At 43.8% G+C, this 27,989-nt stretch overlaps 1 protein-coding gene across 1 annotated transcript in view; it reads right to left on the bottom strand.

Moving 5' to 3' along the window:
• The window catches only part of LOC124548075 (superoxide dismutase [Cu-Zn]-like), a 179,586-nt gene that overhangs the window by 74,460 nt on the left and 77,137 nt on the right, over positions 1-27,989 (bottom strand). The window contains exon 3 of the mRNA XM_047125152.1: positions 8,281-8,499. Coding sequence (XP_046981108.1) covers positions 8,281-8,499 — 219 coding nt within the window. The remainder of the gene's footprint in view (positions 1-8,280; positions 8,500-27,989) is intronic.

The following is a 27,989-nucleotide window of genomic DNA, read 5'->3' as shown; positions in this document are numbered from 1 at the left end:
AACAACATTAACACTGCCAAAAGGATAATTAAAAGAACGGCACTCACAAGGGAACCTCCCCATCGCACCCCCCTCAAATTTTGTTATAAGTTGGCACAGTGGATAGGCCTTGAAAAACTGAACACAAATCAATCGAGAAAACAGGAAGAAGTTGTATGGAACTATGAAAAAATAAGCAAAATATACAAACTGAGTTGTCTATGCGCAAGATAGGTAACATCTAGGATAATCTGATTCCACGAGTGCCGTGGGCCCGTGGTTAGCGCGAGCAGCTGTGGAACGAAAGGTCAACGGTTCAAGTGCACCCTCGAGTTAAAATTTTAATTTCTTATTTTCGCAAAGTAATGATCTGTCCGTTTGTTCATTGAAATCTCTGTTCACTGTAATAAGTTTAGTGTCTGTGTTTTGCGACCACACCGCAAAACCGTGCGATTAGTAGACGAAAGGACGTGCGTCTCCAATGGGAACCAAAAACATTTGATCACAAGGTCATAGGTCAACCGATTCCTCCACAGGAAAACGCGTCTGATATATTCTATACGACACTGGTGAAGGCATGTGCGTCACATGACAGGAATATGTTGTCGATCCACCTACCTTGTACACTTGGCAAATGGGTAAAAAGATTCTTCTACCTTGCCCGATTTAGGTTTTCTTGTGGATGTGATAATCACTCCCAAAAAAGTGATGAAAACATAAGAGTTTGTCACATAAACTGAAAACAAAATATTAAACTTTTCACTGGAGGCAGGACTTGAACCAAGGACCTTTCGTTCCGCAGCTGCTCACGCTAACCACGGGACCACTGCGCTCCTGAGACCGCGCTATCCTTGATGTTGCCTATCTTGCGTATGGACTACTCGAATTGTATATTTTACTTATTTTTTCATAGTTCCACACACCTTCCTGTTTTCTCGATTGATCTGTGTTCAGTTTTTCAAGGCCTATCCACTGTGCCAACTTATAACTAAATCTGAGGGGGGTGCGATGGGGAGGTTCCCTTGTCAGGAGTCTCCAGTGGATCTGTCTGCTCTCGTTCACTTAGGAGAGACAGGTGGTGAGTCCAACTGCACTTAATTCGTGCAAACCCAACCAAGGGACAGTCACGGACCGACCAACCAACCGCTTGCTTGCCACGACGGTGTACACGAGAATTCAAGGCCCCAAATAGTTACAAGTATCACTGTCCCCAAACAAACGCGCATGTGAAATCAGCTGCTGAAACTACACACCATGTTGGGCAGCAACAACCGGTGAGGAAAAAGACATTGCCTAAAAATTACGTTAGCGGCAAGGGCAGGTAACCAGAACACTAACGGCCACAAGGCAGAAAATCCCGCTGGTGCACTTAACTATGGACAAATTAATTTAATCAATTCCACCTGACGGCGGCTATATCGAACACTTCAATCGTTGTTGCTCACAGGAAAACCTCCACAACAGCAACGCCGGAACCAACAACGTAATGCTCAAAATCACTTAACCTTCACGTACTGGGCCGGCAAGTGATGATGCTCGTACCGATCGGACAGCTCCAGACAGACTCCGAGACCGCCAGCGGCCCAGTCAACTCCGCCGCACGGAGATGTCCTCGGACCAACCGACCGACCAACAGTCCACCAAAGGTCAGGCCCGGCGTAAGCAATGCGTGGCGGCAACGGTCGGGCGGGCGATGTCCACGCAGGGCTTACTGCTGCTGCAAACCGGCGACTGGCTGGCCCGGGCTGCGTTGCAACTCCCTGGCAGGGCCCAGCTCGCGACACGAACTGCCACCGTGAACTCTCCTCCTCGCACGTTCCGACTCACTCCACGACAGATGACAACCGGGAAGTCATAGCAGCCGAGCAAAGATCCTATCAGAAGGGATATATCGATACGCGCTACTGGCGCCGATGACGGTCAGCCAAAACAGCAACTCAGTAACGCCAGTAATTTAAACCAACGTGGCGAGATGGAAATACGTTAAAACAGGGTGTAAAATACCAAATGGTGGGACGGCGAGCCATGCACGGCTTACCATTGAAGTCGCTGATGGCGGTGGCTTGGGGTCAGTGGAATGCACACTTCAGGGCGTCTGACTCGGTACCGTCCTTGAAGTAATCGACTGGTAACTTCAATGTGTCACTGTGGCGCCAACTACTTGTTCAAATTGCTGCTGCAGATTCAGTAAGATACGCCAGAGCACCACGCCGAATACGATGGTCTTCGCTGTCGGTAGCGCCACGTGGCTCTCCGGAGCCCGGTTTTCTTACGGTCATATACGCCTGTGACCAATCACGTACGGTGGCTACATTCCTACCACATCATTCGGCAATACTGCAGAAGGAACATCCAGCTTCTCGTACCCCTATTACACGATATCGTTCAAACTCAGTGAGGTGTTGATAATGCGGTCTTTGTCGTCTTAAAGGCATTCTTGAGTAACATCAGGTCACCACGTCCGGTCTGAAAGGTAACCAACGCTCACGACCGCTACAGCGTTTATTTATAGCAAACCTGATTTGCACCCTCATAGCGGCGTTATTAGCGCCACTCTTGCGCGAAATTTGAGTAGACAGTATTTTTCAGTTGTACAAACAAGCATACGAACTTTTCGTTTCTGTCGCACAATTCTCTCTTGATGCCGCGATTTTTTGCGTCAGTGTGTAAGTTCCGCTTCGGAAATGAGAATTTAATTTATTACTTTGCTGTTACTGTTTCTGTCGCTCAGAAACTTTGCAGACGTTATGGAATTATACTGCTGAAGGCAAACATAAAATTATGTTGTTTTACGACTCAGAGATTAGCAGATATGATGTGACAAATATTGAGTAGAGTGAAAAGTCAACTTTTCTTAAAGCCTGAAATATTTCTCTATTTGAGCTGCATAAAATCCTCATTGAAATAAAAAGAAAGATGGCAGAAGTTAGTTCTCGTATCACTCTATCAGTATAGCTGCCAAATTATAACAAGCAGCGCTTTCATTTTGTACATTCTGACGCCCTGAGCGTAGGAAAAAGGTTACATGCAGGCTTCTGCGGTTCGTGTCGGACGACGGAAGGCGCAAGAGTATTCCGCAGCACTGTGCGATAAGTTGCCGCACCTAGGAAAACATAGCTTAAGGAACGTTTCAGGTGATTCTTCAATTTCTTGAGGCGTATTTTATGACGAAATAAATCTCGGGTGAACAGCCTGGTATCGGTGTGCATAGGACACAATATTTCGGCAATCGATCACGTTGCCATCATCAGGTGCGCTGATGTATTGACCGGCGGTGGCCGCTGCCGCTGCAGAATATATTGGGGCATCAAGGATTGCCCAGTCTGAAAATAGAAGTTCAAGCCATGCGGCTACGCCTTCAATAATAAAAATTGACATTAAAACAATAGCTTTTTGGTTGTCATATTTTTTTCTACTTTTAAATGATTTAAAATACATTAGCTGAGTGGTAATTTTTTTATTATTTTTTATTTTTTGTCTTTCATATTTTTTATTTTTTATTTTATTTTTTATTTTTATTTTTTATATTTATTTTTTTTATTTTATTTTTTTTCCCATTCGCTCACACATTCACACAATATATACATTGTACTCACACATACATATACAGTTAACACATTCTCACACTCACTCATTCACCTTTGATAAAATAATAATAATAATAATAATAAATGATAAATACAATAAAATAAGATTTAAAAAATTAATTAAAATAAAATAGATTTGAGTTAAAATAAGATAAAATAAAAATTTAAATTAAAGTAAAATTATTAAATTATTAAAAAATTAAAATTGTTAAAAATGTATAAAGATATATACACAAGGTGTGTAATCTCGTTATTCACGTAGGTCATCTGGCCATCTGGTGGAGGCCAGGTAGTGCACCCTGTGTCGAAGTTGTCGTACAAGTTCGTTATCTGACTGTTGCGTGTTTTCATAGAAGGTTTTTGCACTGGTTCTAAATCAGTCTTTCAAATAGGGTACCCCTGCAAGTTGGTGAAGTTCATTCGTTGGGAACCGGTATGGAAGATGGAGTGCTCTTTTCAGAGCACGATTCTGAATTCTTTGTAGCCGTTGTATGTGGGTTGGAGCAGCATTGCCCCACACGACAGCAGCGTAGTCTAAGATTGGTCGCACCAGTGTGAGGTACAATATCACCCTCAGTCTTGATGGTAATGTTGACGCTGGATTTAATAATGGATAGAGCTGTACCATTCTTCTCCTGGCTTTCTCTCGAATATCTTCTATATAAGGTTGCCATGTCAATCGCCTATCGAGGGTCACACCCAAGTATTTTGCTGTTTTTGACCACGTGACTGGGGTGCCCCTTATCTCAATGGGCTGGATGTTAGGTGGAAGTGGTCTTCTACAGATTGCTATTGCCTGCGTCTTTGTGGCGTTGAAAGACAGTCGCCATTTCGTTGCCCATTCACTCAGCTTATTACATGCTTGTTGCAGTCTTGCCTGGAGGTGTGCAGCATTCATACTTCGGGAGTAAATGGCTGTATCATCGGCATATAAGGATAGGTGTATTCTGGTTCAAATGGCTCTGAGCACTATGGGACTTCACATCTAAGGTCATCAGTCCCCTAGAACTTAGAACTACTTAAACCTACCTAACCTAAGGACATCACACACATCCATGCCCGAGGCAGGATTCGAACCTGCGACCGTAGCGGTCGCGCGGTTCCAGACTGAAGCGCCTAGAACCGCTCGGCCACACTGGCCGGCGGTGTGTTCTGGCCGTCGATGGTAGGTCGGATGTATACAAGATGTATAACAGTGGCCCCAGAACACTGCCCTGAGGTACGCCTGCTTTGATTGGTCTGGTGGACGATATACCATCTTGAGTGGGGACATGAAAAGTCCGGTTTTCTAGATAAATCTTCAGGAGTGTTGCGTATGACACGGGGACCCCTATCTCTAGGAGTTTATAGAGGAGTCCCTCGTGCCACACGCAATCAAAGGCACGAGAAACATCCAGAAATACAGCCCCGAAGAATTCTTTCCTTTCCATGGCTCTGAGTGCTTCCTCAACTAGGCGTAGTAGCTGCTGGGTGGTGGAAAGGCCTTGGCGAAAGCCGCACTGGACGTCAGGTATCAGATGCTCTGCTTCCACATGCTGTAGAAGTCTCTTTACGTATAAACGTTCAAAAAGTTTCGATATGGCAGGTAAAAGACTGATTGGTCTGTAACTAGCAGGTGATCGAGGGTCCTTTCCTGCCTTCGGTATGGCGACGACCTCTGCATGTTTCCATGTGAGGGGGAAGTCGCCAGTTGCCAGGATCTCATTGAACGCGGCCGCTATTATTGGTACTGCAGTAGGTGGTAATTGCTTCAACAGCTCATTAGTTAGAAGGTGTGGTCCTCCAGCCTTCTTTCCGTTTAATTCTTCGAGGTGTTTTGTAACTTCTGCTGTCGTGATCGGTTGAATGTGGTCATCTTCGGCTCGACTGGCGAGGAATCTTGGAAGTCTCTCGTTGACTAGGCCAATGTAGTCAGCGTCGGCAGGGTCATTCATCGGTGTGAAGGATTTTGCCAATACATCTGCCAAAGCATTTGCTTTGGCATCTGGTTCGCTGATTATATGGTTGCCCACATGTAGTGACCGGCGGTGGGGCCGGCGCCATGTACACTCCTGGAAATTGAAATAAGAACACCGTGAATTCATTGTCCCAGGAAGGGGAAACTTTATTGACACATTCCTGGGGTCAGATACATCACATGATCACACTGACAGAACCACAGGCACATAGACACAGGCAACAGAGTATGCACAATGTCTGCACTAGTACAGTGTATATCCACCTTTCGCAGCAATGCAGGCTGCTATTCTCCCATGGAGACGATCGTAGAGATGCTGGATGTAGTCCTGTGGAACGGCTTGCCATGCCATTTCCACCTGGCGCCTCAGTTGGACCAGCGTTCGTGCTGGACGTGCAGACCGCGTGAGACGACGCTTCATCCAGTCCCAAACATGCTCAATGGGGGACAGATCCGGAGATCTTGCTGGCCAGGGTAGTTGACTTACACCTTCTAGAGCACGTTGGGTGGCACGGGATACATGCGGACGTGCATTGTCCTGTTGGAACAGCACGTTCCCTTGCCGGTCTAGGAATGGTAGAACGATGGGTTCGATGACGGTTTGGATGTACCGTGCACTATTCAGTGTCCCCTCGTCGATCACCAGTGGTGTACGGCCAGTGTAGGAGATCGCTCCCCACACCATGATGCCGGGTGTTGGCCCTGTGTGCCTTGGTCGTATGCAGTCCCGATTGTGGCGCTCACCTGCACGGCGCCAAACACGCATACGACCATCATTGGCACCAAGGCATAAGCGACTCTCATCGCTGAAGACGACACGTCTCCATTCGTCCCTCCATTCACGCCTGTCGCGACACCACTGGAGGCGGGCTGCACGATGTTGGGGCGTGAGCGGAAGACGGCCTAACGGTGTGCGGGACCGTAGCCCAGCTTCATGGAGACGGTTGCGAATGGTCCTCGCCGATACCCCAGGAGCAACAGTGTCCCTAATTTGCTGGGAAGTGGCGGTGCGGTCCCCTACGGCACTGCGTAGGATCCTACGGTCTTGGCGTGCATCTGTGCGTCGCTGCGGTCCGGTCCCAGGTCGACGGGCACGTGCACCTTCCGCCGACCACTGGCGACAACATCGATGTACTGTGGAGACCTCACGCCCCACGCGTTGAGCAATTCGGCGGTACGTCCACCCGGCCTCCCGCATGCCCACTATACGCCCTCGCTCAAAGTCCGTCAATTGCACATACGGTTCACGTCCACGCTGTCGCGGCGTGCTACCAGTGTTAAAGACTGCGATGGAGCTCCGTATGCCACGGCAAACTGGCTGACACTGACGGCGGCGGTGCACAAATGCTGCGCAGCTAGCGCCATTCGACGGCCAACACCGCGGTTCCTGGTGTGTCCGCTGTGCCGTGCGTGTGATCATTGCTTGTACAGCCCTCTCGCAGTGTCCGGAGCAAGTATGGTGGGTCTGACACACCGGTGTCAATGTGTTCTTTTTTCCATTTCCAGGAGTGTATATATAGGACAATCCCCCTCCCGCTCCTCCCTCAGGTGCTTCCTATGAGTCGGTGCGGTCCGCGCCCCGCGCGCGGTCCAGGTACAGCGTCCGTTCTCCCGCCGTCTGGGCGCTGAGTCCTAGGTCTTCTCGTTCAGGAGGGTCTGCCGTGCTCAAAACTCTTGTACACAGAGCTCACACCATCTCCGACAGGGACAGTCTCCAACAAGAATTTGACCATCTGAAGACCGTGTTTCGGAGGAACGGATACAAGGAAGGGCCAATTCGGAAGGCTCTATACATCCCACACCTGCAGCACCGGCGGAAACTGAGGATGAACCTCAGGAGGAGGCGGCATTGGCTATTATTCCGTTTTGTGGAGCCTTATCCGGAAAAACTGGACGCATTTTACGTAAACACCAAGAGAAAACCATCTTCCGACCTCCAAGCAAAACCAAGAGCCTTCTTGGTAGTGTCAAGGACAACCTTGGTCTACGTAAATCAGGGGTTTATCAGATACCTTGCCAATGCGGTAGTGTATACATATGGCAGACCATTCGTACCATTGAGGAACGATGCCGAGAACATCAGCGGCACACTAGACTGCAACCGCCCAGTAAGTCGGCAATCGCTGAGCATTGCCTGTCGGAACTCCACAGCATGGATTGTGACCAAACCAAAGTTCTGACACAGACTTCCAAATACTGGGACTGTGTCATCAATGAAGCCATACAGATCAGAGTAAGGGAGCCACAACTAAATCGTGACAGCGGTTACATCCTTAGCAACGCGTGGGAACCCGCGATCACCCGGATTAAGAAGAAAAAGGATATTTCCCAGAGTGTACGGACTTCGGGGGAGGAGGGAAGAATAACGAGAGCGGTGCCGGCAGACCCTCCTGAACGAGAAGACCTAGGACGCAGCGCCCAGACGGCGGGAGAACGGACGCTGTACCTGGACCGCGCGCGGGGCGCGGACCGCACCGACTCATAGGAAGCGCCTGAGGGAGGAGCGGGAGGGGGATTGTCCTATATATACATGTCGCCGGCCCACCGCTGGTCAGTACATCAACGCACCTGATGATGGCAACGTGTTCGATTGCCGAAATATTGTCTCCTATGCACTATAATACCAGGCTGTTCACCCGAGATTTATTTCGTCAACGTTTCAGGTGTTCACCTGTCGAAACATCGGCAGATGTCGAGGACTTGACCAGATGGCATTCCTGTAAGTTATTTGTACATGCCGTCTGCTCCGCGGCTTACCTGGTAAGGGCTGTAGGCGGGCTGGAGGCTGTCGCAGCCGTCGCGCAGGTCTCCCAGTATGGTGACGAAGAGACGGTAGAGTCCCGGCGGCAGCCCCGTGGCGTTGCCGCGGACCGCCACGGGACCGAAGGGCGGCGCCGCCTGCTCCAGCCGCAGCTCGCCCACCGCCTCCGTGTTGGAGCCGCTCAGCGAGGCGCGCGCCGTTACCACGGGGCCGTCCTGCAGCACACGACCAGCAGCTAGTTTAGTCCATCTATCGCCCACCAGCCACACTGGATCGAGACTTTGATTAAAGCAGAGCAGCTTAAATCTCTATATGTACAATGAAGCGCCAAAGAAACTGGTACAGGCATGCGTAGTCAAATACAGAGATATGTAAACAGACAGAAGACGGCGCTGCGGTCGGCAAAGCCTGTATAAGACAACAAGTGTCTGGTGCAGTTGTTAGATCGGATACTGCTGCTACAATGGCAGGTTATAACGATTTAAGCGAGTTTAAACGTGATGCTATGGTCGTCGCACGAGCCATGGGAAGCAGCGAGGTAGCGATGGAGTGAGGATTTTCCCATACGACCAGTTCACGTGTGTACCGTGAATATCAGGAATCCAGTAGAACATCAAATCTCCGACATCACTGCGACCGGAGAAAGATCCTGCAAGATCGGGACCAACGACGACTTAAGTGAATCTTTCAACGTGACAGAAGTACAGTACAGCCCTTCCGCAAATCACTGCTGACGTCAATGCTGGGCCATCAACAAGTGTCAACTTATCAACCACTCACGAAACATCATCGATTTGAACCTTCGGGGCCGAAGGACCACTCATGTACCCTTGATAACTGTACGACACAAAGCTTTACACCTCGCCTGGGCCCGTCAACACCGACGTTGGACTGTTGATGACTGGAAAAATATTGCCTGATCGGACGCGTCTCGTTTCAAACTGTGTCGAGCTGATGGACGTGTACGGGTTTGGAGACAACATCATGAATCCATGGATCCTGCATGTCAGCAGGGGACTGTTGAAACTGATGGAGGCTCTGCAATTGTGTGGTGCGTGTGCAGCTGGAGTGATGTGGGACCCCTCATGCGTCTAGATACAACTCTGACAGGTGAGCCGGCCGAAGTGGCCGTGCGGTTAAAGGCGCTGCAGTCTGGAATCGCAAGACCGCTACGGTCGCAGGTTCGAAACCTGCCTCGGGCATGGATGTTTGTGATGTCCTTAGGTTAGTTAGGTTTAACTAGTTCTAAGTTCTAGGGGACTAATGACCTCAGCAGTTGAGTCCCATAGTGCTCAGAGCCATTTGAACCATCTGACAGGTGACACGTACGTGAGCATCCTGTCTGATCATTTGCGTCTATTCATGTCGACTGAGCATTCCGACGGTCTTCAGGCAGCCCACAGGTCCAGAATTGCTACAGAGTGGCTCCAGCAATACTCTTCTGAGCTTAAACACTTCCGCTGGCCACTAAACTCCCCAGACACGAACATCATCGACCATATTTGGGATGCCTTGCAACTAGCTGTTCAGAAGAGACCTGCACCCCTTCGTACAATTACGTATTTATGGACAGCCCTGCAGGATTTATGGTGTCAATTCCCTCCAGGACTACTTCAGACGTCAGCCGAGTCCGTTTCGCGTCGTGCTGCGGCACTTCTGCGTGCTCGCGGAGGCCCTACACGATATTAGGCAGGTGTACCAGTTTCTTTGGCTCTTCAGTGTATATAAAAGGCAATGTTCGGACTGACTGACTGCCTCATCATCGCCCAAACCCAAACCGCCAAGGATAGAAACTTGAAGTTTACAGAGAGTGTGGACCTTATAATGCAGGCATCATTTAAGAAGGGGTTTTCCGAAATTCCAGTCGTAAGAGGGTGAAATAGGGAATGAAAGGCTTTTTGAAAGTATGTCGGTATTAAGGAAATTTTGAATCTAGAACTACGAAATAATACCATGTACTTGGTTCCTCATACGGAAAATTAAAACAATTGCATTTCAGCATGTTTGGAAATCCAACCATAAGTGGGTGAAACTTTTCCGAAAATAAATAATTACTAAAGAACTACTAAAGTATTTTTACTACATCTATTACAACTGGTATTAACTTCTCGATTAGAAACTAAAAAAAACATGTTTCAGTGTTTCTGGGAATTCTTCCGCTATGATAGTGTAATAGGGAATGAAAACTTTTAGAAAATATTTCGTCACATTAAAAAAATTTGAAAGCTAATTTTGTGAAAATTAGTATTTCACTTCTCGGTTAGATATAAAGAAACATTTATTAGGGGATGAAAGTCGCTATGGAAATATCTCCACAAGAATGCAAAAGGTATGATAACAAAACCTTTGTGCTACAGTACCAGAATCGCTCTTTGATCAGAAGTAAATTCGGAAAAAATCTATGATTGTATGGCTTCAATTGACGTCAAAAGCATATAAAGTGTTGCAGTTTGTGAAAAAGATAAAAATTCAGTTAAATAAAAAATCATCTATGCAGGCCATACAGTCTACGCGAGTGAAGTAGAGGGCGCTGAGCTAACCACTTAACAAAGGCGAGGCTTCCGGTCCTGGTTGTACATGAGCCAGGTCCCTCTCAGAGCATGCTGATGCTCCACACTTGCAGTCATGTGCAACCGCCCCCCGTAGAAAGATCCGTTTCTAAAGAAACAAGTCACACCAATACTCAAGAAAGGAAATAGGAGTAATCCGCTGAATTATAGACCCACATCGCTAATGTCGGTTTGCAATAGAATTTTGGAACATACGCTGTCTGTGAACATTATGAATTACCTCGAAGAAAACGATTTATTGACAAATAGTCAACACGGATTCAGAAAATATCGTTCTTGTGAAACACAACCAGATCTTTATTCTCACGAAGCAATGAGAGCTATCGACAGGGGATTCAAACTGATTCCATATTTTTACAATAGATTTACAGAAGGTTTTTGCCGCTGTTCCTCACAAGCGACTTCAAATTGCATGGCTGTCGACTATCGTCTCAGTTGTGCGACTAGATTCGTGCTTTTCTGTCATAAAGGTCACACTTCGTAGTAACTGACGGAATGTCTTCGAGTAGAGCAGAATTAATAGCTGGCGTTGTAGCCCTCTGCTGTTCCTGATCTGCAAAAACGATTTAGGAGACAATGCAAGTAGCACTCTTAGAAAGTTCGTAAATGATGCTGTCATCTACCAACTTAAAAAAATCATCAGTTATCAAAACAATTTGCAAAACTATAAATAACGGGAAACGTGAAGCCATCCACATGAGTACTAAAACGAATCCGGTGATTTTCCATTGCACAACAAATCACACAAATTTAAAGGCTGAAGATTCAGCTAAATACTTAGGAACTACGAGTAACTTAAATTGGTACCATCACAAACGTAATGTTGTGACGAAAGCAAACCAAAGACTACGGTTTATTGGCAGAACAATGAGAAAATTCAACAGGTCTACTAAAGAGACTGCTTATACTACACTTCTTACGTCCTTTTATGGAGTTTTGTTCTGCTGTATGAGATCCGTATCAGACAGGATCGAAGGAGGACATCGAAAAAGTTCAAAGAAGCACAGCTCGTTTTGTACCATCGTGAAAGTGAGGAGACAGCGCTGTGGATGTGTTACGTGGATTGGAGAGGTAATCGTCCAAATCAAGGCGTTTTTCATTGCGTCAGGATCTTCTCATGAAATTTCGATCACCAACCTTCTCCTCAGAGAGTGAATATACACTACTGGCCATTAAGATTGCTACACCAAGAAGAAATGCAGATGATAAACGGGTATTCATTGGATGAATATATTACACTATAACTGACATGTGATTGCATTTTCACGCAATTTGGGTGAATAGATCCTGAGAAATCAGTACCCAGAACATCCACCTCTGGCCGTATTAACGGCCTTGATACGCCTGGGCACTGAGTCAAACAGAGCTTGGATGGCGTGTACAGGTACAGCTGCCCATGCAGCTTCAACACGATACCACAGTTCATCAAGAGTAGTGACTGGCGTATTGTGACGAGCCAGTTGCTCGTTTGTAGCACGTCATCTTCGTGGTGTAGCAATTTTATTGGCCAGTAGTGTATATAGCGTTTTTTGGAGAACAGATAATCCAGGATTCGGAAACAGGGTACGACACAGCGAGGACCCTACCTTGTGCAGTCTGCACGATTATAAACAGAGTACAGGAAGCGCAACGTTAGCTAGGAATTCTTATGCATAGTACGAGCAAGACTCGGGCTGCTTTTTAAGCCGCGCGCGATTAGCCGAGCGGTCTAGAACGCAGCAGTCATGGACTGTGCAGCTGGTCCCGGCGTTGGTTCGACTCCTGCCTCGGGCATGGCTGTGTGTGTTTGTCCTTAGGATAATTTAGGTTAAGTAGTGTGTAAGCTTAGGGACTGATGGCCTTAGCAGTTAAGTCCCTTAAGATTTCACACCCATCTCAACATTTTTGAACTCGGGCTGCCATCCGCCTGACTAACTGCTGCTGCTCGAGTCCTGTGTTAACCTGCAATGCTTGGAGCGTAAAGTTCAGACTGAAGGTGGTTCTGTGATGTTATGGGGATTACTTCGCAGCAGTTAGGCCACTTATTCAGGTTCTCGTGAACTTGGCCCAGAATGTTCAATCCAATATCCTCGGTGACCGCGTGTTGTCATTTCATCTACATCTCAAGTTCAGTAGTACGCTGTAAACACTCTAGTCCTCTAAGATGACAGCAACCATCTTCAAATGGCTGTACGCAAACGTTCCCTATTTGACGAACAGTAGAGCACTCTATCACACCTCGACTGGCCCACTAAATCACTCGTCATTATGTGCATAGTAAAAGTCTGACTACCTGGAAGTGAAACATCGGAATCAACATCCCTCACTTTGGTAGATCGAGGAGATATAATCATCATGAGTGAATCCAGCTGGGCATGACATACCTGAAGAAACTTGAGGAGGTTTTTCTCCATTATCAAGGCTGGAGGCAGTGCCACGTGGTATTACTGAACTGACAAACTTTTTGTCCTGTGTGCTGACAAGAATTTTCTCGGTGTTCAAACCGCGTCATTTCTGAAAATGGGAGCACGCGCCTAATAAGATACCGATTTTGCTCATCTTTCGTACGATTTCAGTATATACTTAGATTAACAATGTTATTCTATTACGATATCTTGTTTCTTAGGCTTTGCCACCTGTAATATTTCTGGCTTAGTCAGCCATTCATATTAGGCTCCAAGAAGCTGTTCCCAGAGCAGTGGAGGTGCAAGAAGTATATAGATGACGATATGTGGTGTGAGGTACCTGTGACAGGTGTTAGATTCGGTACCATTCCCGTGAGAAAGACCGCCTGCATAATGCTACTGCTCTGTGATTCGCTGTTGTGTTCGGAGCAAGGGCGCCAAAACGTTTAAGTATAGTTATTATTATTAGTTAAACTACACATTGTAATGACTTCACTTTTAATATAAATATCTCTCAACAGCTATCAATCAGTCATTTTAGAATTATTAAAAACAATTAAAATCAAAAACAAAAGACTGAGTAAATTGCAGACGAAGCACTTGGGAAGCGTTCGGGTCACGCCTTTTCTGGTAGGACGCGCGAAGTGTTTCGGGCTGTTCGTCACTCTGGATGAGGCAGTCGAGAAGAACAGACATATTGTCTGTCGTAGGATGTGTTTCCAATTTTTAAGTTCCTGTTCGTCACTCTGGATTAGGCAGTCGAGATGTACAGCCATGTTGTCTGTGGCAGGATGTGTTTGCCAGTATTCAGTATTAAAAGATTCACTCCGGCAGTCATGAGACACAGACACGTGACACAAATAGTGTAAAGATACATTTTCGTAAACATTGTGTTTGATCAGGTACTTTGCTGTATCAGAAGGTGTTGTGATAAGATCATGTAGTCTTCTCGTGTGGCTATCAGTGGCGTAGCGTGAGGGGAGATTTTGAGACTTAGTCTCCCCTGCATTCGTGCTTAAAAAAGATGCAATATTAATTCATAACAAAAATATGGAAAGAGGCTGGTAGAATTTTGCAGAAATTTCAATCTCAAAATTATGTCAAGTCATTTTAAGAAAAAACCTTCAAAACAAAAGACATGGCGATCACCTAACAAGGACATAGGTGAATTCCAAATTGACCATATTGCAATCTCGTATCCATGTCACAAAGAAATTTTAAATGTTCAAGTTCGTAAAGGCGCCAATATTGACTCAGACCATTACTTAACCCGTGTGAAACTAAAGCTAAAACCCCAAAATTTCAACAAAAGGACACCATTAATCCCCAAATTTGACACCAGTAAAATCCAACCATCATTATTAGCAGACGAATTTGACAAAACAAGTGCACAAAATTGGGAACAACTCAAACACAAGATTATCAAAACAGCTCAAGATCAAATTCCTTTACGAAAACACAAGAAACATGCTTGGTGGAATGAAAACTGTGATCATGCAATCACAAGAGACATTTAAAGCATGGAATAGCAACAAGACAGAAGACACATATGATACATTCCTGACAACTAGAAAAGACACTTCAAAACTAATTAGACAAACAAAAAGACAATATGAGAATAGTCAACTCTTAGAAATTGAAGAAGATTTTCAGAAATACAATACCAGAAATTTTTATAAAACTTTTAAAACCAAAATAAAGGGGTACCAACCCCAGAATCTTTGCTTCAAGAAGGAAAATGGACAGTTGGCTCTTAACAACCAAGAAAATTGCAAAGAACTTTCTAAATATTTTAAGAATCTTCTAAATTGCCCCGAGCCCACAGAAAGATTTCCACCAAAAATTCCCCAACAATGCAATCCAGTTTCACTTGCACCAAATGAAGAGGAAATCATTAAAGAAATTCATAGGTTGAAAAACAACAAAGCATCTGGTGAAGATGGAATTGTTGCAGAACTTCTAAAGGCAGCTGGTCCAAAAACCGTTAAAGAAATTACTTCAATCATGCAAAACATTTGGCAAACTGAAAAAATTCCTGATGAATGGAAAACCGCCTTGATTCACCCACTTCATAAGAAGGGAGACAAAACTGATGTTAATAATTACAGAGGAATTTCTCTTCTTCCAGTCACATACAAAATCCTCTCTCAATGTCTTCTGAACCGAGCACAACAACAACTTGAATGGAAAATTGGCGAATATCAAGCAGGTTTCAGGCCAAATAGATCTTGCCCAGAACAGATTTTAGTCCTCAAACTAATTCTCAGACATCAAAAAATTTACAATAAAAAACTAGTTTGTACCTTTGTAGATTTTAGAAAGGCTTATGACTCAGTGGATCGTGAATCTCTTTTCCAAATTGTGAAAGAACAAGGCCTGGATCCTAAAACCACGGCAATTATCAGAGACACGCTAACTGGTACAAAATCAAAAGTAAAGTTCAGAGGAGAAATTTCAGAATCCTTTGAAATAAAAACAGGCGTGAGGCAAGGTGATGGACTCTCTCCGTTGCTATTTAACTGCGTTCTAGAAAAAGTAATACAAGAGTGGCGCGAACGAAAATTGGAGTTCAAAATTGACCAACCAGTGAAATTAGGACGAACAAATATTCGAATAGACTGTTTGGCCTTTGCAGACGACTTGGTTATTCTAACGCAGGACATCCAAATTGCTCAGAAACAAATAGAAATTCTTAAAGAAACAGCAGAAAGAGTAGGTCTCCAAATCTCATTTGAAAAAACACAGTATATGACTAGCAACAAACTGGCACCCAAACTTTTGGAAACTAAGTATGGAAAAATCAAAAGAGTTTCGCAATTCAAATATTTAGGTGAAACAATCTCAGAGACTGGTCTAGAAAAAATTGGAAATGAAATTCGTTGTCAAAAGATGGAGACAGCTTTTAGACTTACAAAAGACATCTACAACAAAAAATGTCTCTCGAGGTACTCTAAATTGAGACATTACAACACGGTCATAAAACCAGAGTGCCTTTATGGGGCTGAAACGCTAATTTTAAACAGAAAAAAGGACATTCAAGAAATCCAAAAAAGAGAAAGAAAAGTAATCAGAAAAATTCTAGGTCCAAAATATACTGAAGAAGGAACATACAGGCTAAGAGCAAATAGTGAAATTCAACAATACACCAGCATATATTCGGATATGAAAAAACGCAGATTAAAATTTTATGGGCATATTAAAAGAATGGATGCTACCAGACTAACTAAACAAGTAGTGGAATTCTACGAAAATCGAAGTAAAGCTAAATTTGAGACAATAAAATGGATTGCTGCTATAAAAGAGGACATGAAAGAGGCAGATATAAAACAAGATGAAATTCAAGACAGAAAATTATTTGGGCAAAAAATTCATGACTGGGTAGTTGGTCAAGCTGAAAAACCAAAGAAAACTGGAACCACATGGTCTGATGAAAGGAAAAGAGCTCATTCCGAGAGAATGAAAACAATTTGGGCAGAGAGAAAGGCTAAAAGAAAATAACTGAATGCCCCGTGATTGTACTTCGCGTGGTCCAGTAGGGCCCAAACGTGAATAATAATAATAATAATAATAAACAACTTTCTACCAAGAGCACTAAATGTGCGAAGACATCATTTTTGTAGCCCGCTATCGCACCCTGAGTATTGGTGTATTTGCCTGCTTGAGCCTCGACTGCTCTGTCTCCGCCTTCCTCCCCTTACCTGGCTGCGTGCGCCTGAGCGTTAGTGGCAATCTCGGCTCCCCTCCACTTCCCTTTCCACGAAGGCCGGTGCGCTGCACTTGCTAGCGGGTATCGAGACTAGTCTCTGCCGCTTCTATACTGGCTTTTAACACGGAAGTGAACAGTCGCGCGGTTTGTGTTCATAGTCATTCTTCTGTGATTTTGGTGCATATTTTCGTTGTGTCGCCAACATGACTAAGCCACCAACTGAATACTAGAATTTTTATTAAAGACGCCTTTTTCTACATTAACGTACCAAAAAAAAAGTGCGAATTGAAGGACAAATGACCTACTCCTATACTCAGTGTGGTTTTAAGTGAAGCCAAACAAAAACGCACTTTTCAGACAGCCTGGTACGAAAAGTATGCTTGGCTGACTGCGAATGCAGTTAATAACAGATTATATTGTTATATATGTCTTCTGTTTGGTGGTGAAAAGTAATGATGCAATGAGGGCATTTGTACAGTAAAGAACATTGACAGGAAAGCACAAAAGCATCAGATATCAAAACGTCACCTGCAGAACAAAGAAGCATTTCAGTTACTGGGCAAAGTAGAATTGAGCACGCCTTTTCTGAAACCGCTCGCCTGACAGCAATAAAATACAGCGAACAAGTTGCATCCAGCAGGAGAGTATGGGCTCGTCTTATTCAGGCAATTGTATTTCTTTGTAAACAAGAACTAGCCTTTTGCGGCCATCGAGAAGACGAATCCTCCAGCAACAAAGGTAACTATCTGGAATTGTTGGATTTACTAGCTCAAGGAGAGCAGTTAATCCGAGACCATCTGTCATCATCTTTAACCTTTAAAGGAACTTCTCCAGATATACAAAATGATGTAATAGAAATGATAACTTTGGCAGTTAATGAAAAAATAAAATCTGAAATTCCGAACTGCAATTTCATTTCGATTCAGGCTGATGAAACATTAGACGTGTCATGCAAGAGTCAAATGAGTATAATATTCAGATACTGTATTGCAGACAAAATTGAGGAAAGATTCTCTGGATTTTACAATGTTTCTGCAGATAAAAGTGCTGAAGGTTTGTCAAACATTATTCATCCACTATTGAAAGAATAGAATGCGGAAGGAAAAGTGGTTAGTCAAACATATGATGGCGCTTCAGTAATGGCGGGCAGAGAAAGAGGACTACAACAATTGGTGAAGCAGTTCTGTCCCTATGCGCTGTTTATTCATTGTTACGCACACCAGCTGAATTTGGTACTGTTACATGCTTCCAAAACCATTCGACAAGTACGCATGTTTGTAAGTGATCTTACTGCATTCCGTTAGTTTTTCAGCAAATCATCAAAACGAACTGTATTGCTAACTGAGAAAGGATTTAAACTGCCACCTGCAAGCAACACTCGCCGGAACTTTCATTCCAGGGCAGTTTTAAGAACATCTAGTTATTTCTCAGGGCTATATAGTGTATTTAAATGTATATTTGATGATACAGACTCTCAGTGGGACCCAGAATCTTTGAGCTGTGGTGTGGGAACCAAACGACGGATGGATGATCCTACGTTTGTCTACTTGCTTTGCTTCTACCGAGGGTGCTTGGTTTATGTTGAACATCTCTTTAATGATCTTCAGTCAACATCTGTCAGTATAACTGCTTGCCAAGACGAAATAAGAACTGTTTTGAGAAACTTACGACAATTAAGAACTGAAACATTCGTTGATGAATCCATTAAATGCAGCTTGTGTTTGAATCGCAACTTATCATTCTGTGACAGTCAAAAGACATCTCTCAGGCCACCAACTTACTAGATACTGGATTTGCAAATTGTTCAGATGGAAAGAAGGTTTCCCCAAATTCAGTTTGTTGAACTTTTGAACGAAAAGTGTTTCCCGAACTATAAAAAAGAATTCCCAAAGTTGAAACTGCTTCAATTATTAGAACAGTATTCTTCTTCAAACAAGAACAACTTGAAAGTGAACAGTGTAACATAAACGCTGAAGAGAAAAAACACTTATATCAAAGAATCCTCTTAAACTACATTGTCAACAATTATTTAGACTCCGTGTATGAAGAAACTTCGAAGTTCCTGCGTTTGGTTTTGACCCTACCCGCAACTAAAGTAAGCAGTGAACGAAGCATGAGTGCTCTTAAACGAGTGAAGAATTATTCATTACGCCGCGAGAAGCTGAAAATGCACATCGAGTGAAGAATTATTTAAGGAATTCAATGTCCAACATCCGGCTGTCGTTTTTGAGCACGTTAGCCATAGGAAAGACACTACCTGGAGAGCTATCCAGTGATCACATCTTTGTAGACCGAGTTACAGTCTTATTCGTGGAAAGAAAAGACAGGCGCATTGCACTTGTGTACAAGAAAATATAAGTGTTTCTTCTCTTGCTGCTGGGGTTCTACAAATCTGTCATCGTTTCTTGAACGAGTTAGTTATTATTATTCTTCTTATTATTATTATTATTAGTGGCAGTGGTAGTAGTAGCAGTAGCTGTTGTTTTATTTAATGCATTTTGTTTCATTTGTTTAAATGATTGTTTATTGTACTATTTTGTCTCCCTATAATAACTGCAGAGTCTCCCCAACCTTTACCACCACGCTACGCCACTGGTGGCTATATTAAAATACGCTAGTGGCATCCCAAAGAAGGGATTATTATTTCAGAACAGAACCTCGCTAGAAGTCAGATTCAGCCTCAAGATACAGAACCTACGACCTGCGTGCTGTTTTCTGCGCTGGGGACATGAACTTGAAGACAGCAGGTTAGTGAACTATAACAGAACCTTCGTATTCCGCACAGTGCAGTGGAAACAACTAGGCGCCTCACGAGTACTGCACGCACAGAACAAATGTGCTCAGCGACACGTCATCTGCAGTAATGCAGAGGAGGTAAAGGAGGATGATCGTTATTAACAGCAACAGTCAGTTCATTCTTCCTTTCTTGCCGTACACCTTAAACCGATATCCCAATGTCTCTTCACGCGGTGATTATTTGGCAACGGTTTTCAGCAAATTCTTCCATTACGGATCTCGAAGCCAGCGATTATTAACGGCACGTCCGAATACGCGTCAATAGCCGCTAACGCAAATAGAATAACAGAGAATTTAATCACTAGCTACAATACTACCTATCGTGAGCGACGTCATAGAGCAAATACAGTGCTGCTTCTGTCATTAACTGTAGAATATTCCGGCGCATTGGTGTATTCAATCAGTCTTCATTTAGGACCATCAATAAGCATCGCGACCGCTTGAATCGCTGGATATGACTTGTGTGACCATGCGGCCAGTAAACCTGTCGCACAGTGATATATTCTGCCGTGGCGCTGTGCGAACACTGATTTATGTGACGTAGGTAAAACGTCCTCCATACAGGTATTAAGCTCATAAATCCCCAGTTGCTTCTGACTCGCGCGCGCACACACAGACATACACACATACGTATCCACATGCGCTGTTGTCGTCGTTCCATTACGTGTCACAACTGCGAAACAAAAAATGAGATTAAAGTATGTTACGAGCTTCACACCTGTCACTACTTGCGTTCAAAATACTGTCTATAGAAATTCGTTTTTCCTCGCTGGAAAAAGGTTACTGAAACTATAAATTCCCTTTCACGACATGTGCACTCCACATCGCGACACTTTATGATCCAGCAAAAGAAAAGTGACAGAATCTTTTGATAGGCTCGCAAACCTGACGCCGTGTGCCATAAAATGTAGGGTGTTCCGAAATCTACAGTAACGAAGTAAAATGTTTCAAACGTTCTACTGTACTGTACGGTTTTCTTTCCGCAGTTGAGAAGCCGTGAAAAAAGAGGCAGCACATTAATTGATCTAATATAATTAGTTAGTTAAAAAATTGACTGTTAATTTGCATACTGTTTCATTCCAATGTAGGTCAGTAGTATCACACTGTAAATCTTTCGAAGTAGTAAATCTGTATTTGGTAGTTATACTTCATTATTGCATGTGCCACAGTCGTTCTAAGGAGCTATGGAGGTTTAATGTCCTTACGGGAAATCGTTACCCGCGAATATAAGTATCGACAGATATCAATTGTAGCGAGCTTTATCACCGAATAATCCGTTTAAGCTATCTTAATGAAGGAAAAAACTGAATATGGAGTTTGAATAGTTATTGTGTTTATTTATTTATTGAAGCCAGAAGTATCACATTTGAAGTTTAAGATTCCCATGAAATAACTTCAGTTCTCTCCAAACTTGCAATCAGAGTTTCTAAATTAAATAAATACGTTATATCAGATACATGAAACGTAGTAAAAAAAATGTATGCCTGAAAATGTATAAACGCAGGTTCGAAACCTGCCTCGGGCATGGATGTGTGTGATGTCCTTAGGTTGGTTAGGTTTAAGTAGTTCTAAGTTCTAGGGGACTGATGACCACAGATGTTTATCCCGTAGTGCTCAGAGCCATTTGAACCATTTGAACCAAATGTATAAAGTGCAGTAAAACGACAGCGCTGCCGCTATATTTTTAACGATAAAGATCGTAAACGGCAGTGGTCAGTACATTCTGTCATTTTTGTTCCAAAATTGTGTGGCTTCCTAAGAAGGATGTGATTTTACCTTCTCGACAGCTCTGCGAGATCACTAAAGATGTAAAATACCGTTTTTGTCATAGACGTTTCAGCATTTCCTGTCTCAGTCTCCATTGTATCCAGATTGGAGATATTCTGATGCTTCCATTCATTGGACGAGATGCGTACGTCGCATTATCCAGCCTTCAATCTCCAATGGCAATCCAGAGAGGTTCGGATTCTGAATGTTGTCAAGAATTTATATGTGCACAAAGTAGCTCCTCATTCGGAGCCCATTAATTTTCTTTCTATGTTGCTATATGTGCGCACTTCTGCAAAAAAGTTAGTGTTTTAGTCCGATCCATCTCCAGGTCTCTTAAAGCACGTGCAGAACATGCTTTAATTTAAGTTTAAAACTTCGATGATTGTATATGATGAGTTGTCCTGTATGATTTCTTTCCCGTAGATTCGATTACCTTTTCGGGCCTTTTCTGCTACTCGGTTGAAGTTCGAATTGTTCGTTAATTAGGTGCAGTAATGAATGATACTGGATGCGCCTTTCAGCTTCTCTTGCACTTGCGTATACCAACGAAAATGAAACCAACTGCGACTAGCGATAAATTTCACATCAAAACTGGGGACCAATTACATGATTAAGTTAAGGACTTGTGCTGAAAAAAAAAACCATACACACACACATACATGACAGACGATAGAATAAGAAAGGAATAAGGAAGCTAAAAACAGGCCTAAAGAGTGTTGCTGGTTAAAGAAATCTACTTGTATCTGACGTAGAGCTTATTTGAGGAACATATTTCTGAGGTGTACGTCCCAATCACGGACTGTGAGAAAGACAGAAAAGAAGAGATTCGAAGCGTTTGATATACTCTGAGATGACAAAATTCATGGGATAGCGATGTGCACATATACATATGGCGGTAGTATCGCGTACATAAGGCATAAAAGGGTAATAAAATGGTGGAGCAGACATTTGGACCCAGGGGACTCAAGTGAAAAGGTTTCCGATGTGATTGTGGCCGCACGACGGGAATTAAAACTCTGAACGCGGAATGGTAGTTGGAGCTAGACGCATTTGGCATTTCATTTCGGAAATCGTTAGGGAATTCAGTATTCCGAGATCCACAGCGTCAAGAGTGTGTCGAGAATACCAAGTATCAGGCATTACCTCTCACCACGGGCAACGGAGTGGTCGACGACCTTCACTTAACGACCGAGAGTAGTGGCGTTTGCGCAGAGTTGTCAGTGCTAACTGACAAGCAACACTGTGTGAAATAACCGCAGAAATTAATGTGGGACGTACGACAAACATATCCCTTAGGACAGTGCTGCAAAATGTGACAGTAATGGGCTATGGCAGCAGACGACGGACACGATTGCTTTCGCTAACATCACGACATCGCCTGAAGTGGCTCTCCTTGGCTCATGACCATCTCGATTTGACCCTAAAAGACTGGAAAACCGTGGCCTGGTCAGATGAGTCCCGATTTCAGTTGCTAAGAGCTGATGGTAGCGTGCCATTGTGGTGTAGTCTCCACGAAGCTATGGACCAAGATTGTCAGAAAGGCAGCATCAAAGCTGCTGGTGGCTCCATAACGGCGTGGGCTGTGTTTAATGGAAGGGACTCAGTCCTCTGGTCCAACTGAACCGACCATTGACTGGAAATGGTTACCGTATACTTCGGCAGCTGAAACATAAAAAAAGCACCCAAAATCGATGTCGTCTTATAAAATGGTTCAAATGCCTCTAGCACAATGGGACTTAACATCTGTGGTCATCAGTCCCCTAGAACTTAGAACTACTTAAACCTAACTAACCTAAGGACATCACACACATCCATGGCCGAGGCAGAATTCGAACCTGAGGCTGTCTTTTTATAGAACAGATATAAAACGCAGATGGAAATTTATATAAATTAAAATCATTATAAAATAAAATAAATTAGTCACTAATGCAATTAAAACGCTGCGAAAGCCTCACAATCATCACCTAAGGAAAGCAGCAGCTCAGTACATCCTCACTTTCGTTGTTGAGCTCCTTATATGGGTCCAATTATGCACCGTGTCAATCGATTTCCGCTTCGTCGTCGGTATCCCGTAATAAATCGTCCTCAGTGCCATCCACAGCATTGGAAATCCTACACATCTTGAAGTATTTGATCACTGTTTCCCGTTTCACTTTTCTCGCAATTTGATCACGAAATCACACAGAACATCAAGTGATGCAGCCTGCATTGCTCCACCTTTCTTATAGGACTTCTCGCCACTCATCATCCAATAGTTCCATTGTTCCAGCATGTGGTCTTTGAATGGTTTATTCAGAGAGACGTCTAAAGGTTGTAACATCGATGTCAAACCTCCAGGTATTCATCAGTCCTGATACTGCTTTGCGCTGCGTGATTTTTGGTGTTCTCACTTACGTGACTGCGAAACGTCTCCCATCCCAACAAACTTGGTTAATTTCGTAGAGCACGTGATCGCCTCTGCCACACATTTTCCATCCACAATTTTACACCGTTCTTATCAATCCAGTCCTTTATGTTAAAATATAGGAAAATTCCTGGTGGCAATTTTTGTTTTAGTAATGGTTTTCCGCTTGAACATGGCCACAGGTTTTAACTTCGTTCCACCTTCCATGCATGTTAATACTGCTGTAAACGCCGGCCTTGGTGCCCGAGTGGTTCTAGGCGCTTCAATCCGGAACCGCGCGACTGCTACGGTCGCAGGTTCGAACCCTGCCTCGGGCATGGATGTTTCTGGTGTCTTTAGGTTAGTTAGGTTTAAGTAGTTCTAAGTTCTAGGGGGCTGATGACCTCAGATGTTGAGTCCCATAGTGCTCAGAGCCATTTGAACTACTGTAAACCTGGCCGTTTCCTGGCGGAATCGAACCGTTTTATGCCTTTTGTTTGCACAGTCCTATTGCTTAACATGTCGAACGTTCATCGGTGTTTCATCCACGTTTCCAATACGAGATAGTGGAAAGTTGTATTTTCGCCTCATACAAATAACAAACTTATGAAAACTCGTAACTTTATGGTCAGTATCTTTCGGTAATTTCTGCGCAGATTTTGTTTTCTGCAGTATTACCAGATTTTTTTCTGTTCCAGATACGATTGCACCAACTTACGGTTTCTTTAAAATTTTGCCGTGATCTAGATTTGTTCGTACCGACTTCAATTCATAAGCCCTAATCATGTTCTTGTAACAACATAACAATTCTGCCTCTGTTCTTGTACCTATTTTGCAACGCTATTTTCTAAATCTACCCAGCAAGCTGTTCCCCTTCTCACAGAACACTTTTTAATTTGACATTTTTTTAAATCCTTCGATAATCTCTTGCCATCATCTGTGCTGCATCGTAAGCCGTTGCTGCAGCACTGTTGTTCGAGTCTATAGCCTGTTTCACGACCTTTAACTTGAATCTTGCTTCGTATTTCCTTCTTTTTGTTGGTTCCATCATTAGGCATACACTTTAAAAATTTTACGCCGATTACAAGTTCAGTACAAACTGAACACACAACACAACCTTCAACGATACTTGTTAGCTGTACATATGAGTTCGTTGTTCGGCACGTGCTTCTATAGGCAAAACCGTAGCAATCCAGAAGGAGATTTTTGCTTTATGACGTTGTTTATTAGTCCAGAGCGGGTATGTCCGCAAGACTGAATAGCCAATGCGATGCTTTTATAAATATTGATGATCATTGCCCGAATCAGTGTGCATATTATTATCCAAACGATCACTAAATTTACAGGCCGTTGACAGTTTGGGGATCGTCTTATAGGACGGCGCGTGGCAAAACTATATACGAGGGCTATTCGGAAAGTAAGTTCCGATCGGTGGCGAAATGGAAACCACTGTGAAAATCCGATGAAGTTTTACACAGATATGTTTTGTAGTGTCTCTAATACGCCCGTCGATCGCAGCATGTCACTCTTTCCAATTCTGATAGCACAGTGAGCACGTAAAGATGCCTAGAAAATAATGTCTCCCGCCAAGTATGAGGACGTAGTGATAGATTTGCCTGATGTCCTGCAGCCCACATTACATAACTGTCATGCGTTTTGTTCTTCATGACAATTCTCGGCCGCACTCTGCAGGGGCAATACAGATCCTCCAGCAGCGTTTTCGATGGGATGTGTTCGATCACCCACAATACAGCCCGCAATTTGCCCTTACTAAGTTTCAGCTCTGCTCAAATGAGCCGTTACCTATGAGGATCATATTTTGGCAAAGAAAACGAGCTGTAGACGAACGCAGAGGATTGGCGGAAAGCACAGGCGGCTGCCTTCTATGACGAGGGTATTAGAAAGTTGGTACAAGTACAACGCTACGACAAATGCCTAAGTCGGAGCGACGGCTATGTAGAAAAGCAGCTGTAAGGTGTAGCTAACTATTGCAAATAAAACATTTTCGATTTTCGCAGTGGTTTCCATTTTGCGACCGATCGGAACTTGCTTTCCCAATAGCCCTCGTATCTTTGACGGAAATTTATACCTCATCTTATCCGAGGGTCGTCTTTTTCGCCGAAATATTCGGTATGTTCTGTCACTTGGAGACCATTTGCAGCCATTCATGGACTTCATGTCACCGAACAACGATGTCATGTCACCGGACCACAATTATTTGTGATGATTTGAGCGAATGATTTGGCCACCCAGATGCCCTGTATGAATCCCGTCAAACATTTATGGGACATAATCTAGAGATGAGTTCGTGTACAACATCCCGCATCCACAGAAATTTCGCAGTTATGAACAGCTATAGAGGTAGGGGACTTCCAACGACTTGTTGAGTCGATGCCACGTCAAATTGTGCAATACGCAGGGGAAAACGAAGCCAGACACGATATTAGGAGGTATGCCATGACTTTTGTTACCTCGGTGTATGGTGTTACAGTAATATGCTGAAAATTAAGTGACTGATAACAAAAAATGAAGAAATTGTATAAAAAATGGGCGAGGAATGTAATATGTGGAAAACACTGGAGGGAAGAAGGAGCGTGATAGTAGTACAGTTTTAAGACATTAAGGAATAACATCTGTGGTTCTAGAGGGAGCCGCATAGTGCTAAATCTGGAGTGGAAGACAGAGACTGGAACACATAAAAAAAAGTTGAGAATCTCATGTGTACATGCTACGCTGATATAAAGTGGTCACAGGAGAGGAAGCCGTGGAGGGCAGCGTGAAACTAGTTTGAAGGCTGTTGGTAGAAAAACTAACTTGTACAAGTAATGCATTATATGTCTCAGGCGCGTAATATCATCTTCAAGACAGTCAAGTTCCTTGCCTTTTGCGCATCCTTCTACAGCATATGGATTGAAGAAAAGTCTTTTCCGAATCAGATTTATAAGTACATTATTTTACTTTGTAAATTTCTTAAGCGCCTGTTAATGTCATACGATGTCACATACTGTCAGATGAAGTACTACAGCTGCAGTGATCTTCCGATCTGGAGCGACAGGAATGATAATCATCAGAATTCAGATTTAACTCTCGATTTCGAACTCACTCGTGTTTTTCACGGTTCTGTAAATACACCTGTTACTTAGATATATTTTTCGCTGTGCAATGACTACGGCGTATGAGAAAATACTGTGCTCGTCATTTGATCTGCGGCGTCTTCATGAACCTGTAGGAACATTTCGCTCAGATAAAGGTGGGCAAGTGTGGCGTTTATAAGCGTCCCTTCTTCCCAGGCATTGTGCAGTGCTTCGTATAGACTAAGAAAGCTCACACAAAGATGGATAAGAGACACAAGGACTAACGTTAATGCTATGTCTCTTTAGTACTGCAGTTCTCCATAGAATCGGCAGCGCTTGTTTCATCTGTGCTCGGCACACGGCATCCATATGTATGGAGTTATATGTTCAAATAGAAGCACAGAATTGCTTTTCCATGTAAAAATGTAACTGCGTATATTTACACACGCGACGTACTCGGTGATTACACACATCCTCATATCGGTAAATTTCGTCCTACAAGAGAAAAACGGTCAGCTGCAAAGTGCTCGTCTCGTTGTCGAATATCAGGAAAGATAAACTATCCAACACATGGAGGGATCAGAGCCATTTTCCAATTTGCTTCCTGTAGGGCGTATTCACGGTAAGGGCGCTGCTGCTCGCAGTAAAGTACTTCGGGCAAGGTGGAGCGGCAGTGGGCACCGAACTCGCATTCGAGAAGATGGGAATTCAAATCCCCCCTTCAGCCATTCAGATTTAGCTGAGCCGTGGCTGGCTCATGCTATTCGTTGGATTAAACCTTGGTTGCTATTCTGTGTTTAGCCTCCCGCAGTTATCGCGATTATGCTGTTATCCTCTCTTTCCGCAGGTGGCAGCAGCGGAGTGTATCGATATTCACACCTTGGACTATCTTTGGCCTGGCGCTTATAGTTTCTGGTTGGGCTGTGTGCGGGCACTGGTCGATTGATGTCGAGCAGCGAGGAAATGTCCGCGTCGCGTAGTTTGGCAGGGCCCATTGGCGGCCTCTATGTGGTGTCCGAGTG

This window comes from Schistocerca americana, chromosome 1, assembly GCF_021461395.2.
Source record: "Schistocerca americana isolate TAMUIC-IGC-003095 chromosome 1, iqSchAmer2.1, whole genome shotgun sequence".
Classification (NCBI taxonomy): Eukaryota; Metazoa; Arthropoda; class Insecta; order Orthoptera; family Acrididae; genus Schistocerca; species Schistocerca americana.
Note: the sequence above shows the minus strand (reverse complement) of the source record. Positions and strands in the feature narration are given on the sequence as shown.